The sequence below is a fragment of the Callorhinus ursinus genome, unplaced genomic scaffold (genome assembly GCF_003265705.2).
Source record: "Callorhinus ursinus isolate GAN/ISIS: 27379988/994484 unplaced genomic scaffold, GSC_fseal_2.0 scaffold5, whole genome shotgun sequence".
NCBI lineage: Eukaryota > Metazoa > Chordata > Mammalia > Carnivora > Otariidae > Callorhinus > Callorhinus ursinus.
The window spans coordinates 74,097,774-74,114,898 of NW_027397067.1; the positions used below are offsets into that span (position 1 = coordinate 74,097,774).

General features: G+C 47.4%; 1 protein-coding gene across 1 annotated transcript in view; it reads left to right on the top strand.

Moving 5' to 3' along the window:
* Nucleotides 1–17,125, top strand: part of TG (thyroglobulin) — a 256,066-nt gene that overhangs the window by 98,141 nt on the left and 140,800 nt on the right. Inside the window, exon 36 of the mRNA XM_025870539.1 lies at nucleotides 1,484–1,546. Within this exon, the coding sequence (XP_025726324.1) occupies nucleotides 1,484–1,546 (63 nt within the window). The remainder of the gene's footprint in view (nucleotides 1–1,483; nucleotides 1,547–17,125) is intronic.

The following is a 17,125-nucleotide window of genomic DNA, read 5'->3' on the forward strand; positions in this document are numbered from 1 at the left end:
GGGGCCTTAGAATGGTGCCTGAAGGGAGCAGGTGTTTCCAGGCAGGTGGAGCCATGAAAAAAAAAAAAAAATACAGTACAATTGGAGGTTCTAGAACTGAGAAAAGCTAGGTCATAGCTCACCTGACCAAAGTGAAGAAGGCAGGGGAGGGGCGACCCTGTAGGGACCGGAACAGAGCATGGTTCTAATCTGAGGCTTTTTGTGGAGGCAGAAGAGGACAACGGACACAACGTGGCAAAGTGTGTCACTGTAGAAGGACAATGTCAAGAGCGAATAACAGCCAGCATTTATTGAGTGCCTACTGTATGCCAAAGCTTTACATGTAGCAACTCATCTAAACCTTACAGGTCTGAGATACATATTGTTGCAACCTCTATTTTACCGACAAGGACCCTGAGAATAAGGAGGTGAGATAACATGTCAAGGTCACACAGAGGGAAGCGTCCAGGCCAATGTTGCCCTGGGCAGCTGACCCCAGAGCCCCGCCCTTGACTGCTGACCACGCCCCCTGCAGCTGGGCAAGCAAGGAGATTCTGTGTGCACTCCTTAGTTTGGGCCACTGGGAGAAAATACTGATGGAGCTTAGATCTGTTCAGTACGGGGAGGGTGAAGGGAAGAAGATAGTTAGCACTTATGGATCACCTACTCAGTACGCCCGGTTTCTCATTTAATTTTTTACAACATCCTCCTTTTGTCAATGCTGAAACTAGGTCTAGAAAAAGCAGATGACTTGTCCCTCCACACTGTTTCTAAGTGGTACACGGAGACTCAGGTCATGTCTGTCTGTGCTCTGAGTCCATGCTCTGTCCACCCTGTCATGCTGCGCACCATGAATACCCACGACTTACTGAGCTCTTACCCCGTGCCTGGCACTACATAGTCTCCTGTCATCCCAAGGTCACTCTCAAGGTAGATTGTATTATCCTCATCGTGCACATGTAGAAATAGTCTCAGAGGGGTTAAGTGCCTTACCCAAGTGAACAGAGTCAGAAAGTGATGGCCATCAGCACGTGTGCTGCCCCCCACATGTCCCCAGAACATGGCAGGACTGCACCTGCTCACCCCCAGCCTCACTGCTGGCTTTGGTCAGGGACATGTGTGCACATGAGGTGTGTCCCTTGTAGGCAGAAGCCATAGAGCAAGAGCAAAGTTTGCTGTGTTCTCTTTCCCTGCTGCAATGTTGTGGAAGCCAGGGGCATGGTGGAGCCCTGCTCCATGTGGGGCCCCGGGGCGGATGACACAGAGCCAAGCCCCAGCCCACCTGCAGTGGACACTGGGTGTGAGGGACAGACTCTCCTGCGTGGTGGTGGTTGTAAGCCACTGAGATGTGATTGTCACCTCGCCCCAACCTTGGCCATCCTGACCGATTCAGGGTGGCAGCCTGCCTGCCTTCCAGGTCCAATTTCGCCATCACCGCCATGAACCCCTGTTAATGCCTTTGAGGGTGTAGGGGAGCTAAAAGGCTGCCTCTTCTTCTTTTCAGTTGCTCAGAATGATGCTCCCAGTTTTTGCCCCTCGGTGGTTCTGCCTTCCCTCCCGGAGAAAGGTAAGCACATGGTCTTTTCCACCCCTCTGATGAGAGATCCACCTCACTCTCCCTTCTCCTCCTCTTCCCTTTAGTTCTGCCCCGTGGTGGATACCTCGCACGGCTCTCTCGCCTTCATTAATTCAAGCTCCTGTCAACTGCATACAAGCATAGATAGGGCAATGCCAGCACCATGACCATTTCACAGATGAGAAAACCGGCTCCCAGAGAATCAATGCCTTGACTGAATAGTGCAATCCACAGGAAGCAGAGGAGGGTTTCGTCTGGTTCCTGCACTTTTCATTCCAAGGATTGTTCTCACCTGCTCCAAGAATGACTAGACCTGTACCATCCTGGGGCAATGTTGAGAATGGCGGCACTTACAGCCTCAAAGGGAAGAACTAGCTATTTCTTAATGCAGAGGAGTGGGGGCTCTCAGCCCTCAGCCCACTGGGTGGCACGGGGCCATCTGAAGCAGGGCACCACGCCCAGGAGCATGGCCCGGACTGAAGCTGCCGCCCCGGCCTGTACATGGCGCACGGCCCCACCACTGCATGTCCTGTCTGGTCACGAGGCAGCAGGAAGTGCGGGTTGGTGGGGGCGCACTGGGCTGGTTCTGGAGGGGGTGAGCTGGGCGCAGGGCAGGCAAGCGTGGGCCTCAACGCACATTCTTATTCTGCCTTCCCTAAGTCAGGAAATGACTGCAAGGGCCTAAGCGACAACATTAATTCCTGTCCTGTGACATGATGTCTGCGGTGCTCCAGACATCTGTCATTATAGTCCTGGCTGAAGAGACAGAATATAGCTTGTGTAGGAGGGAATCATTTGGCCAAGGCTGTGGCTAAAAGTATAAACATCCTCAACAACCCAGGTTGTGAGTTTCTTCCACCCAGTTCAAAGAGCTAACTTTGGACATCATATGCACACATGGATATTTTTTCCTGCACATTCCATTCAGAATTATATCTGTGTCGAAACCCTTGAAGAGTTTATGTCTAGGATTTGGGGTGCAAGCCCCGTATGTGTATGATCTGGTGGCAGCTTTTTGAAATGCTGGGAGGTGGGAGTCACCATTTGCCAAGTCATGGATGGCGGACGGGGGCACTTAGGGTTGGTTAACACACCCACGGCCAAGCAGGGAATATATATCCCAGCCAGACTTTGGTCAAGTTTGATACCGACTTTTATCAAGATAATGTAAAAGCAATTGGAATCATCAAATTGTCCCCAAAGACTTATGGTTTTAAAAAAACCCAGCTGGTTCCTTGCCTCACCTCTACTCCCTGCCATTTCTGCTTCCAGAGGCTACCACATTTAACTCTGACAGCTGGTTTTTCTCATTCTGGCCTCTCCGTTTCTAAATGACACAGGGATCCTGCGATTCCTTGATTTGTCCGTCTTGGAAGCAACTGTTGAGTTCCTGGCTTGGATGGGGGAGGACTTGGGGTTCTCTTTTATCACCCTTTCCAGTGTTCCCCTTCAGCGGCAACACGTAGTAATGTCAAGACTTGAGGTCGAAACAAGAGTATTCCTTATTCCGTCCACGTACATACGGCTCACTGGGGAGCCCCAAAGTGCAAGAGCGATCTCCTGTTCCCATTAGCAGTCCCTGTGTGTGGGCGGCTGACCCTCCTGTCTCATCCCCATGTTCCACCCCTGCCTTCCACGGTACCTCCTTGGGCTTCCTGGGGTGCCCGTGGAGCAGGCTGGTCAGTCCGTACTCTGCTCTGCAGGCACCTGGAGAATTAACTCCTCCTCGCTGACGTGTCCATCAACACACCTCCCTCTTCTTCTCCTCACTGAAAAATGTGCTCAGTTCCTTTATCTGCTGTTTGCTCATTCTTGTTTTCATGTGTTACCTTTTGCGGGTTTAGTCATTTTAAATCCCTTTACTTCATTTTGTGGGAGGGAGAGAAGAGAAATGTGCTGCATTTAATTAGATGTGAGAATATAGTCTTTTTTGAAACTTTTCAGCATTTAGTGAAGACTCCATTTTGTCCTCAGCACTGCTCTAAGCATTTGATCTTCACATAAATCTCAGGAGACAGGTCCTCTTTTAATATCAGTTAGTTATAGAAAATTCAAACAATGCAGAAATATAGAAGAAAAAAATCACAGATTTACATAGAAGTCATGTTGGTTCAAACATTCCTTTATTTGCTTCTAATCTCTTTAGGCTTATTTGTGGTTTGAAGCAGTTGTAATCCCTCTACAGTGTTACTCTTTTGTTTTTATCTAATAGGGCATTGTGTGTGTATTTCCAGATTGTTACACATCTCTCTAAATCATGCATTCATGCATGCATATGCTCGTTCATGCATGTGTATGTTCGTTCATTCATTCATTCATTCATTCATTCATTCCTCTGTCCACATTCCTACTGTCATGATGCTCCCTGTCTGGTGAGGAAGAAGCAGGTAAAGACAGGTCATTGTTACCAGCAATGGTTTCCATATTACTCCACCAGATAGACGCACTGCCCTCTACTAACTCATTCCTCTATTTTTGGATATTTGATTGTTTATGACTCTTCACCATTATGGAAATACCACAATGAATCCCTGAGTACATAAAGCTCTTCCCAACATCTAGGTTACTTCCCGGGGGCACATTCTCCAAAGCACAATGACTGGGTTTGACAACTTTGTATTTTAAGACTCTAGGTTTGTGTTGCCAAACTGGTCTCCAGCAGTTGTTCCTAGAGGCATCCTGGCTAGCAAGAGCTCGTTTCCCACTCTGAACGTCAAATGCATACTGTGCAATATGAGCAAATCAGACCATGGCTGCCTCCAGATGACGAGAGTGCCTCCACTCTGGTTTTGTGATAATTTGTATTCCTGGCACTCGAATGACCAACACAAGAAAGAAAAGGAGGTAGAATTTCTCTTCCGCCTTCACGCATGCAGGCTTGGGGATCTGTGTGGCGCTTTCCAAGGCAGAGTGACGTGTCACAGTATTTTTAAACAAGTGTGATTTTGACGAGTAGGATTTGGAGGTAGAAGGGATGTCAGAGCTGGCATTCCATCTGTGCTTAGAGTCCTCAAATTGGAATTAGGAGTCTGGGCGTGTTCCTCTGGTGGGCATCAGGGGGCTATGTCAACATGATTCTGACATGGATTGTGTGTGCGTAAGTGTGTGTGCACCATGTATATGTAAAATGCTCATCTTCATGCACTTTCTGTTCTGGGAGAAGAGGAAATATTTACTAAGCACCAAACATTTTACAAATCATTTAATGCTCCTAAGAAATTTAGATGGTAGTAAGTTCTATCTTTCAAATAAGGGAGCGGAGGGTCCCAGAGGTTAAATGAACACCTGGTATTTGAACCCCCATGCATTTGGGGAGCGGAGGGGCCCAGAGGTTAAATGAACACCTGGGATTTGAACACCCAGGGTGTGCATCGGCCCTGCATATGCAGGGAGATACAAGTCCTTCAGGATCCCAGGGCCAGCCAGGGGCAGAGGCCTCCCTCTGAGTTAGATAAGAATATCTGGTTAGTTTGAGTTTCTGGAAAGGGTGACAAAGATAGACTTCCAGTCCTAGACTTGTCTGGACATCTTATGCTTGGCCTTGTTTCTTGTGACGAGTCAGTGTTATTCAGCCACCCATTCAAAGCCTCTTTGAAGAGGGGATTCTGAGACACCAATTGATCAGTGGGGATGGTGTGAAGGTGGAGGTGACTTCTGAACTCTCACACATCTGTCTGGGGTACATACCATGTACTAGAGCACCAGGGAGGTTTTTAACACACTAGCTGGTTTGAAGATGGCAGGAGTTTGTCAACTGGCCAAGTTTCAGAAAGCCTTTCCTTCAGGGAGAGTGGGTTGTGTGTGCAAAGACCCAAGGGCAAGAAACAGCCTGGGGCGTTCAGACATTGGAGACATTTCCCTGTGGTGAGGTGAGACAGATGAGCAGTACAGAAAAGCTTGCACTTGAGCGTGGAGCTGGCAGGAGACTTGGTACGGGGTTCGGCACTCGACCTTGGTAGGATCTCTTGGGGGTGGGTGAGGAGGAAAGTGGCAGCGAGCTCTAGGGTGGGCAAGTTAGAGAAATGTTTTAGGGAAAAACAGCTCATCTTTCACTTCAGTGTGGTTCAGTTCAGTGACTATATGTATGCCAGCCACTTTTTGGGTAATGGATTCTGAATTTGCACTTAAATTCCAGAAAAGGCACTGTGTGGGGGTCGGAAGTCTTGACTGCAAAGTTAGGAGCCTGCCTTCTGGTCAGGAGAAAGGCACAGGAAGTCAAAATTGAAGGAGATGGACCACTTACCACAGTGGGGCCTCAGGAAGCATCCCCCAAATTCACCGCAGACAGGCAGGGCAACACCACGGGTGCATCATGGCTACACTGGGTCATAAAGGAGGATAGAGCATTTGCCAGATGTCAAGGTGGGAATAGGAAGCATCCTGAGTAAGGGAGGTGCACGAAGAGAAGGCCAGGGTGTGCATTGGCCCCTCATATGCAGGGAGATACAAGTCCTTCGGGATCCCAGGGCCAGCAAGGGGCAGGGAGAGGCTGGGTGGGGGACAGGGGCTAAGAAATAGAGGGCTTTGGGTCCCACACATCCCTGAAGGGCTTTATACAGTTGCACAGTGAGCTTTCACACTGTTCGAAGGCTCTCCTTTGGGGCTATGAGCGGGATGCCTTGGCCAATGGACGAGCTCAATTTTGAGAAAATGGGGACAGTTGTGTCATCTGTGTATAGAGTACCACTTTACTCTTTGGGGAAAAATTTGAACATTTTTTAAAACAAGTGAAACAGTAAAGATGTCATTTCTTTATAAGAGAAAACGTCCGTTGCTTCTTAAAAGTCCCACAACAACCAATCCGGAGAGGATGCTCGGGGTTAGCAGGAATCGTCTGCTCAGACGTTGAAGCCTGCTGTAGGGTGGCAACTATCTCCCCGTCTCCTGCATGTCCAAACACAGAGTCTTTGGATCGCAAACCAGAGGAAAACACAGAGTACGAGTCTTTGGAAATATGTATCTGCATTCTAAGTTCATTTCACCTGACACTTCAAAATGCCCCTTAGGAAATGCTCCAGCCCTTGAACGTGAGCCCCCTGAGAGCAGCAGGTGTGGAGGGCTGTGAGTGGCCCTGTGGCTGGGAGGGTGCAAGGTCGTGCTGAGACACATGCCTCCTTCCGGTGGGCCCTGCCCAGCTTTCCAGGGCCTCTCCTCACCGCCAGCTGAAGCTCAGGGATAGCCACAGCCTGAAGTCCAGGTGACAGAAGTGGCTGCATGAACAGTCTTCCGGGCCACGCAGTTATGGTCCATCAACTTTGTCCGCCTTGCCTCTGTCCTTTCCCATCGGCTGTGCCAGTGGGTTGATGGAATTCAGTTGATCATTTCCGCAAATGTTTTCCATTAAGCCAGAGAGTCGTGCGATCCCAAAAAATGTCAGTGCTGGCCAGGAGCATGCCCATCATCTAATTGCGGGAAACAGTGGGACATGGTGCAGCCATAGGCTTTGAAGTCCGTCCACCCAACTTCTAGTCCTATTCCAGCTCTCAGCCACTGAGGTCCGGGGCCATATTTCTCATCCTTGCGATGCCCTCCGCTTGCCTCTTTGAAATGGGGATGATGGTAGAAAATAAGACAGGTGGTTGTAGGAGGCTTATATGGAAGAATAAGTAAAGTACAATGCTCCGCACAGAACCTGATTGAGTATTTAAGAAATGTCAGCGATAATTCACAAGTTCAAACCCATCTTTTCATGGAAGAGGAAACAAGAAGAGAGAGAAAATGGCTCTACTAAGTCACAGCCTTTAACTGGCTTAACGGGCAAAGCTATAAAATTTTATGTGTGTGTGTGTGTGTGTGTATCTGTGTGTGTGTGTGTGTGTGTATCTGTGTGTGTGTGTGTGTATCTGTGTGTGTGTGTGTATACAGAGGGAGGGAAGGAGTGCATGCAGGGGGAGGGGCAGATGGAGAGAGCAGACGCCCTGCTGAGCGTGGAGCCCAATGCAGGGCTCCATCCCACATCCCTGAGATCATGACCTGAACCAAAATTGAGAGTCAGATCTCAACCGGCTGAGCCACCCACGTGCCCCTCTTTTAAAACTCCCTACTTAGGGGCGCCTGAGTGGCTCAGATGGTTAAGCGTCTGACTTCAGCTTGGGTCATGATTCCAGGGTCCTGGGATCGAGCCCCACGTCGGGCTCCTGGCTCGGCAGGGAGCCTGCTTCTCCCTCTCCCTCTGTCTCCCCGCCCTGCTCATGCTCTCTCTCTCTCTCTGTATCTCTGTCTCAAATGAATAAATTAAAAAAAAATCTTAAAAAAAATCCCTACTTATTGGGATATTACGTCAATCACTGTGCTAAGTGCTTTCCATATTTTAACCCACACAACTCCCCTATGAGATGTGCATGATTATGTCCATTGTACAGATTTGGAAGCGAAGGGTCAGAGAGGTCCAAGGTCACACAATTAGTAAAGGATAGAGCTTGGATTCAAAACCAATCTGAATTCAAACCCAGTCTCCCCACTAAATGTGCTGACTGTAGTCGGTTGAGTTCCTTAGGAATCAGACTCTGAAGGGGTTTGGTGTGCAGGTCATTGTTTAGGGAATGGTACCCTCAGGGGTGGAAGGGGGAAAGAGAAGGTGCAGGACTGGCCAGGGGAGAAGGTGAGCTGCGGTGTGGTCTCAGCTGCCCTTTCCGGGATGCTGGGATGACCATCAAAATGTCTGTGCCCTCACATTGGTCACACGTTGATGTGAGCCTGACCTTCTGGAGGGGCCAGCAGCACTCATAGCAGCTGGGCAGATCGGCTTGTTCCTGAGGTCACAGTGTGCACCACAGGGGTGGCCGACTTTAACAGTCTCATCGGGGGCAGGCTTGAGGGCGCGGCGGGTGCTACTGAAGACTGCGCAGGTGCTTCGTCGCCTTCCCGTTGAGCCACTAGACTGGTGACGCAGTAACCCAGACAAGGGCGAATTCTTAATCCTTTTGGTCCTCGGGCTGGAAGGCCCAGGTGAACAGGCGCCGACTCCAACAGCTTGTGTAAAAGTCCCCTCCTTTCTGAATACACACAGAGTTTGCATGCGTGTGTGCCCTGCCGAGGAGTTCACAGTGCAGTGTGCAGTGACTCCGTGAGAAGAGCTGTGCGGGGATGGGTCTCGGATCCCGGCGACCAGCTCCCCTCTCTGAGCAGGACGTGCAGCCAGGATGCTCCTGTACCACAGGACCGCACTGCCCGGGCAACTGCAATCAGCGGGGCCGAGCATGCTCTGGGCACAGCCTCACAACTAGCAGGCCCCCACCCCCAACCTCTCCTCTGAGACCCAGGGGCCAAGAAGCACAAGGACACAGCTGATGAAATGGGATCACAGCAATGGCAGATGGAAGGAAAACAGGGAATGTGCCTCCTTGTGCACCTCTATGGGGTCCGTTTGCCCTCCGCTCTGAGCTAACGTCACCTCTGACTCTCCACCCCTCACCCTGCTTTGTTGTCTGCTGTGAAATCTTCTCACCAGTTTACTTCTCGAATATTTGTCTGCCCTTCCTCCAGAAGGGAAACTGCACAGGGCTGGGGCTTCATCTGTCTATTCGTTGCTGTAGTCTTAGCCCCTAGAAGTTTGCCTGGTACTTAGTTAGTACTCATGAAGTATTTACTGAATGAATGAGTGTACTGCTTCTTGCTTGCTAGATTTTGTGCTCCCAGAAATGGAATTTGTAACTTATGGCTTGATCCTTCACACGAAGCACAGTGTCTGATCTACAGTAGATGCTCGATATTATTTCCTTTATAATTGTTAGGTTGAATGTGTGTATATTCCATTTGCTCTAGGTTACTATTTAAAGCTAATAGTGGTTCAATTAATGTTTGTTGGAAGAAAGAATAAATGAATAAAGGGTGGTGGAGTATTGGAAGCCACTAGCAGATGAGAACCCTTCCTTCATCACTCCTTAGTTGTAATGATCTTGACCAATTTCAAGAACTCTTCTGAGTCTCAGCTGCCTTACCTGTAAAATGGAAATGAGATGCCTACTTCAAAGAGGTGTTGTCAAGCTTGAAAGAGATATATGTAAAATTGCTTCATCCACTGTCTGCTGACGTTTGGCTTTGTTGAAATAGCTAAATTAGGTCAAGTATTGCCAGTTCGAAGGGATCCCTTTTATAGGTAATATGTATGAATGCTGTCCCTCTGATTATATAGTGTACAACCTGTGCAGCTGTCCATAGTGAGCCTGGGAGACACCTGATTAATGTTTGCTGAATGATTGGGTCTTGAGCCCTTGTTAGATCTTAGGGGATGGAGAAGACTTAGGATTTTCCTCAGAAATTTCCTTCTCAGATAGGACGAGTTTTGCACCTCACCCATCAAGGATCCGCTCAATCAAATTTAAGGGAGATAGAGCCGAGAAGAAAATATGCCAACTAGGAACTACCTTTTGGGTTTGGTCATTTCGGCTTTAGCTTTAAAGATTTTTCTCAGGTTTCTTGCTTAGCTATAGGAGGTGTTTTTTTTAGCCTGGAATCAATCAGATACCCCATAATAAAAAATGACCCCAATGGAAACTGTGAAGTGGAGGGAACTGACTTTTGATTCCACCCTATTTTCTTTCCCTCCCTATTCCTGGCCTTCAGCCCACTCTGGGAAACTCATTACTTCATGCTCCTCCGCATCATGTCTCCCCTATGGAACTTCCATCCCAAGGCAGGGCCCACCCCCAAATCAGCCTTGGTTAACTAACCATCATGGAGTAGAAGCACCTTGTTTGTTTACTGTTTCATTTCCTAGTGCTCTGCTTGAGAACTCTTGTCAAACCTAATGGAGTTAACAAAATTTTCAAACTAAGGTGAAAATTATTGATATTATGTCAGTATGATATTTTATACAAGACTTTTCACATTTTAACAAGTGGATAAATCAGAAAACTTTTATTTCCCAGACCATTTAACAAGTATTTGGAGGAACTATTTTAAACAGGTTGCCTTTCCTAGAGCCCCTCAAGTCATTCTATGTAGCTGACTATAAGTTAAACCATCCCTGAATGCAATCCATCGACAGTGATAGATTTCCTTTAGTTTCAGGGATTATAATAATATTAACTGTTGATTAAAAATAGTAATACCGTGTTATAAGTGGCTAATGCTATATAAAGTTTTGTTTCATTTTAATGATCCTTTGGTCATTCCTCATTTATTCTTCCCCACTGTTGAGTCTCTGCTGAATTCCCTGACCTCCTTGGAGGAACTGGATTTGATTTATGATGGAAGCAGTCACCTTCCCTCTCATGTGTGCAAAGTCTAGGAGGTGAGAGGGCCCAGCTCAGGAGCCAGGAGCGACCGGGAGGAGGCCTCAGTATGGATGAGGCATCTGGCTTCATGGGGGGGCCAGTGGGGGATGAGTAGGGGACGGAAGGAGAAGGCATCAGTGGTCTTGCTGTAATCGAGACAGAGGTGATGAGCTCCCCGCCACTGGAGTATTCAAGCATGTTGGAGATGGCCTTGCTGTGTGAGGAGGTGGCTTAAATGTTGTCTAAGTTTCCCTTTGAGTTTTCTATTTTTGTGATTCTAATGATTGGCTCAGTTATGCTTTAAGGTGTGGTTTTTGTTTTTCTGTTTTTGTGATAACTTACGCACAGGCAAGCAAGTTTTTGGCAGATGTTTGTAGAAGTAGAAGCAGTGAAGCAGAGAGACTTTGGCTTTCGGTGAAACTGGGTTTCAATTCTAGTTCTGTTCTTAGTCTGTATGACCCAGGGCAAGTCACGTCACTGCTCTGAGCCTGAGTGTCCTGAAGGCAGATTTCTTAATATCCCTGCATCCACAAGTGACTGTGAGACTTGGATGAAGTCACGGAGGGAAGCTCAAAGCACAGTGCCTGACACACACAGTATGTAACTGACAATGCTGACAGCCACAGCTGCCCTTAACCATCACGGGAATAAGAGGGTCTGAGTGCAGTCTCAGGGGTCTGACTTCCTGGGTCCAGAGCAACTGCGTGACCTGGGGCGAGGTACCCACAGTCCAAACAGAGGTCAGACCAACCTCTGCCTGATGCTCTTGTTCAGCATCCCGAGAGAGAGACCTCTGAATTATTGGAATGACTTTGCTCAGCTCATGTTGGTTCTCCAGATGCATTTGTGCCCCTGAATTTCTGCAGTTTGACCCAGGACCCAGGATCACACATAATGACCTCAAGAAAGAGGAGTTCACATGCTCTCAGAAAACTCCATTATCATCCCATCTTCCAGATCGCCTTTGTACGTGGGGAGGATTTGAAGGGGTCCACTTGATATGAGTCAGACTTCTTAGAGAGAAATCAAATATAACATGAGCCTTTGAATTTTCAGTAGGAATTTTTCTGGTGATGACTTAGTCATTTGTTAGGAGGACATAGAGGGAGTATTGCTCCAAGTCTGGTTTCATGTGTATGTCTTTTTCTTAGTTAGAAATTTTCTCCAGCAGTGTCTTTGAGGTTGGTGTAAAAGATGATTACGCACCAACCCACAGCTCATAACCTCAACAGATGCTGGACCATTTTAGATGTCTCTGGAAATCTCTGCAGGCGAAGTGCCTGCTACTAAGGGGAACCACTTTATGTTTGAGGTTGAGCCGTGAGGAGAAAGGGGTAGCTGTGGAGAAGTGGGGACTGTGAGGGGGCAGTCTTGGTCAAGTCTTTGGTTTGCCAGCCATGAGCTGTGACCATGGCCATGTCATTCACCACCTCTGAGCTCCAGTTCAGTCCCTCGAAAAATAGTAATATTAATACAACTAATGCAAATAGTGATTAAATCTTGCGATGTGAATGAAATGTTCCATAAACTGGAACGCACCATTATTAAATTGGTGGACCATTAATTGTTTCTTAGGTGATTAATTGATCCATTTCTCTACTCATTCAATAATTATTTATTAAGGTCTTGTGTTAAGTGAGTAATTATAGTATTAATCTTTACAGAGATAAAAAAAAGAATCGGTATCCCACTTCTTCTTTATTAATTAAGGAACTTCATTAATTAAATCATTAAATGCACATTTATGAATTGGGCAGTCCATGCAAAATTGTGATATTATTATTCCTGTTTAGTACATGGAACCATTAATAAATGCCACCTACAACTATATTACTACTTTTATTGTTAATAGTTTTATATACTATTATGAGAGGTCTTGGAGAAGCAATGGAAGCTGAGGCAGAGTTTTTGATCCCCAGGAGCTCATAATTTAACAGAGAGATCGAAAACAAGGAAATTGCAATGTCGTGTGTCTGTTGAAGTGTAGACATATTAGTGGGACAGGTTGGTGGCAGTGGAGGTAGGAGCTTCAGAAGGGTTTGCGTAGGAAGTGACATCTGATTGTGTCTTGAAGGATGATATGAGTTCATCATATGAATACACTGACTTCATTTTTTTAAAAGATTTTATTTATTTATTCATAAGAGACAGAGAGAGAGAGAGAGGCAGAGGGAGAAGCAGGCTCCCTGCTCAGCAGGAAACCCGATGTGGGACTCGATCCCAGGACCCTGGGATCATGACCTGAGCTGAAGGCAGACGCTTAACCATCTGGGCCATCCAGGCGCCCAACACTGACTTCATTTTGTAAGTGCATGTTGAATGAAAGGAGTAGTGAACAAATTCCTACAATACAGAGTGATTTGCTAGACCACCAGACGTGAGTTTAGGGCGGTGGGGAGTACTAGATGAGAGATGTGGCTGAGGAGGTAGGTAAGGGATCAGTCGATCAGGAGGAAGCTTGGAGGCCATGTTTTTGCTAGAAATTCAGGTGGGATGTGTTACCCCAGAGAGAGTACCCACTTACAATGGTAGAATCTGAAATTTAGACTTAAAAGAACATTTATTTTAACTTTCCTTCTATAATGTCCTTTCTAGATGGACATTTGGTCTACTTGCACACCAGTCACAGGCAACGTTTAACGTTTCAGGTTGGGCAGTCTCACGGGTGGTGGTGCTAAGTTCCGAGACAGAAAATGTAAGAAGGGAACCAGTTGAAGATGTTGGGTAAGGATGGAAGTAAGAGTAAGTCTTCAGCTTTCAAGATGCTGAGTTTGTGAGGCCTCGGGGTATCTGCTTAGAAGAGTCCAGTAAACATGGACTGTCTCAGCATGGGGCTTGGATGAAGCTTCTGGCCTGGAGATAATGTGATAATCATCAGTGTGTCGGTATTTTAAGTCGTGGGGAGAGTGAGGTCACCGTGGAGAGTGTGTTAGATATAAAAGTAAAGGTCAAGGGCAGACCCGTGAGGAATAGCAGCAGTGAGGGGAAGAGCAGAAGAGAAGCCAGAGGAGCAGTAGGAAGGTATTGGGGTGCTGGCGATGAGGGTTGTCATGGAGACCAGGGGAGGGAGACATGACCAGCAATTTCAAGGAAGATGGGGACGGACTGCAGACATTCATTGGGTTAGTCATGGAAGGCACTTTGCAAATGTACTGGGATGAGGAGAGGAAAAAAAAAAAAAAAAAACGAGTAGTGATTTGAGGAAGTGGAAACTACAGACTTTTCCCAAGAATGTTGGCTCTGAAGAAAAAGGGAGAATGAAATTGACAGCTAAAAAAGTAGGTGGTACATTTGGTGGCAACCATTCCATTTTTAGGTCATGAGCCACCCCTGATGATGTATCAAAACAGAATCCCCCTCCATACATACCAGACTTTGCCTATATTTGCAGGGAAATCAGCCCCTGAAACCTAAGCCCCGAGTTAAGAAACCTTGGGTTAGAGTAACATGCTGTTTTCAGGGGGCATTTGAGTATGTTTCTATGCTAAGAATAAAGTGTCAGTGTTCAGGGATAGGCCGAAGGCAGAGGAGGGGTGGGAGCGAGGCTGGGCAGGGGGGTATAATTGGTTGCTGATGCCCCTGAGGGGGTGAGAAAGAACCAGCTCTAGAGCACAGGTGGAGGAACTGGCTCCAACAACCATCCTTTCTCCATTCAGGAGAAAGAAAGAGAGAAAGATGGGGTGGTTCATAGAGAGCAGAGAAGGGGACACGGAGTTGAGGCCAATGCTGATGACGATCCTTTTTTTTTCTGCGAGGCAAGCGGTCAGACACCTGCAGCCTGGAGGGAGCACAAGCACCGGGGCTGCTGGTTGTAGAGACCAGAAGTGGGCAAGGACTAAGGTGCCAAGGGGTTGAGAGTTCAGGTGAGGCTGAAGATCCAGACATTGGAAAGATGCCAGTCTGTTCACGGTCAGCTGACCAAGCCAAGCTGCAGAGAAAGCAGCCCCTTGGATTAATCCAGCTGGGAAGAGAGAAAGTTGAGGATACTGGCAAAAGGGAACTTGACGTGGTGGAGCAATGGGTGCCTGGCTTATGATAGACCAGTGAAGAGGGATAACATGGAAGGGGGAAGAGAGTAGAATCCCAGGGAAAGTCAGGAGCCGGTTTAGGTGGGATCGAGTGTGAAAAACCAAAACGTAAATGGTGTTGGCGTTCAGCATCATGGCGGGATTAGGATGTGGTTGTGGAGGTTCTTGGCTGGAATGAGTGGACATAAATGTCTCTGGGACTGAAGAAGTCGGGAAGCTGAGACCGGAGTGGTGAGTGGACCGTCCGCTATCCCCGTAGGTGATAAGGTCACCCAAGATTTTAGCAGGGGTTGAGGTGGAGATGAAAACTGTGAGCTGAAAATTATAGAAAAGAATTTGAACAATGTGGGAGGATGACCAGGCATCCCCCGTTGAGGGTAATTAATGAGAAAGATTAGAAGTTTCCATAGTCAGTAGGTTGTGACCCAAAGCAGGGGAAGAGGACATTGTGGCCGTGGTAAGGGCCCTTGTTCCTAGGACATGGTATTGGGGAAGGGAGAGGCAGGATCAAGGGTCAGCTGTGACCGCAGTGACAATGTCAGTGATCTGGGATCAGCAAGAGGCTGGATCTGGAGTGGGATAAGTTCACGTGGATGTGGAGAAGACAGGCGGGCTTACATTCTACTCTTAGATTGGAGGCTCACCTTGTACTCTTGGACAGTTCATGGTCACCAATTTTTCATTCTACCAAATAAGAACAAATTTTAGAAAACAAAGCAAATGAATCATCATCATTGTGTAAAAGGACTTTAACATGCCAAGTTAGGAAGCACAACTATCAACATATCAAAAATCATGCCATTTTGCCTTCCAGATGGCATCTCCCAGAGTAGTCCTCATCTCTGGAAAAAGCATAAAACTCCCCATCAAGTAGCCTGTTGCAGTTTTGGTTCTCAGAATGTAGGACCTCCCTCCCCCAACCCCAATCCATTGTGCCACATGCAGCTGGAACCCATGACCCTTCTAGACCAGTGTTGGCAAGCCATAGTCTGCAGCCTGTTTTTGTATGACCCATGAGCTGAGAAGGGCCTCGGATATTTTTAAAGGATTGTATAAAAATATGTAGAAGAATATGTAACAGAGAACAAATGAGGGGCGCCTGGGTGGCTCAGTTGGTTAAGCGTCTGACTTCGGCTCAGGTCATGATTCCAGGGTCCCGGGATCAAGCCCTGCAGTGGGCTCCCTGCTCAGCGGGGAGTCTGCTTCTCCCTCTCCCCTTGTGCTCTCTCACTTACTCTCTCTCTCAAATAAATAAGTAAAATCTAAAACAACAACAACAACAACAACAACAACAACAAAAACAGAGAACAAATGTGGCCAGTGAAGCCTAAAATATTTATTATCTGGCCTCTAACTGAAAAATCTTGCTGACCCCTGGCCTGGCCTGAAGATTTGTTGTCTTTTCTCTGCTTCATCCCAAGTCCCTGAATTACTTCAGTGCGTCCTTTCTGGTCCTCCTGGGCCACTTTCCAGAAGCTGTGGCCCACTGTGTGACAGTCTTGACCAGGGAGGTGAGGGGGTAGCAACAGTCCTGTCAGGACTATTGATGTTCATGATTTGGTTGGAAGTGCCCTGTTTCAGAAGTGACAGCATAGATGGGTTCGTGCATAGAGTAACATGGCACAGACGTAGAAGCTCTGGCTTTGGAGGCTGCGACACAGGACATCAAATCTTTAATAGATGTTATTGAGTATCTATTGTGCACCAAGCATTTTGCAGAGATTGATCCATTCAGCCCTCACCCTGTGTCCAGAGCCCACTGACTTTTTCATGCCATGACACATATCAGGGATGATGACATCTACATTCGGATAACGAGGTGAGAGGACCAGCCCTAGCTGCCTGCACTCTGCGCCCAACCCCTCGGGAAGGTTAGAGACATCAGTAGCCGACTGCGACCCTAGGCAGGTGTCACGACTGCTCCAATACATCGATTAAGACAAGATAACTTTTAAAACTTAGAGTGTATGGGCATCTGGGTGGCTCAGTCGGTTAAGTGTCTGTCTTTGGCTCAGGTCATGATCCTGGAGTCCCAGGATTGAGCCTCGTATTGGGCTCCCTACTCAGCAGGGAGTCTGCTTCTCCCTCTCCCTCTGCTCCTCCCCATCTTATGCTCTCTCTGTCTCTCTCTCTCACTCTCTCAAATAAATAAATAAAATCTTAAAAAAAACTTAGAGTGTAATTTACCCAAAGTCAGATTTGGCAGTAGGCAGAAGTGAGAGTCAGCCAGGCAGTGTGCCTCCAGAATGACTCCTCTTTTTTTTTTAAGACTTCTTATTTATTTATTTGTCAGAGACAGAGAGAGAGAGAGAGAGAGAGAGAGA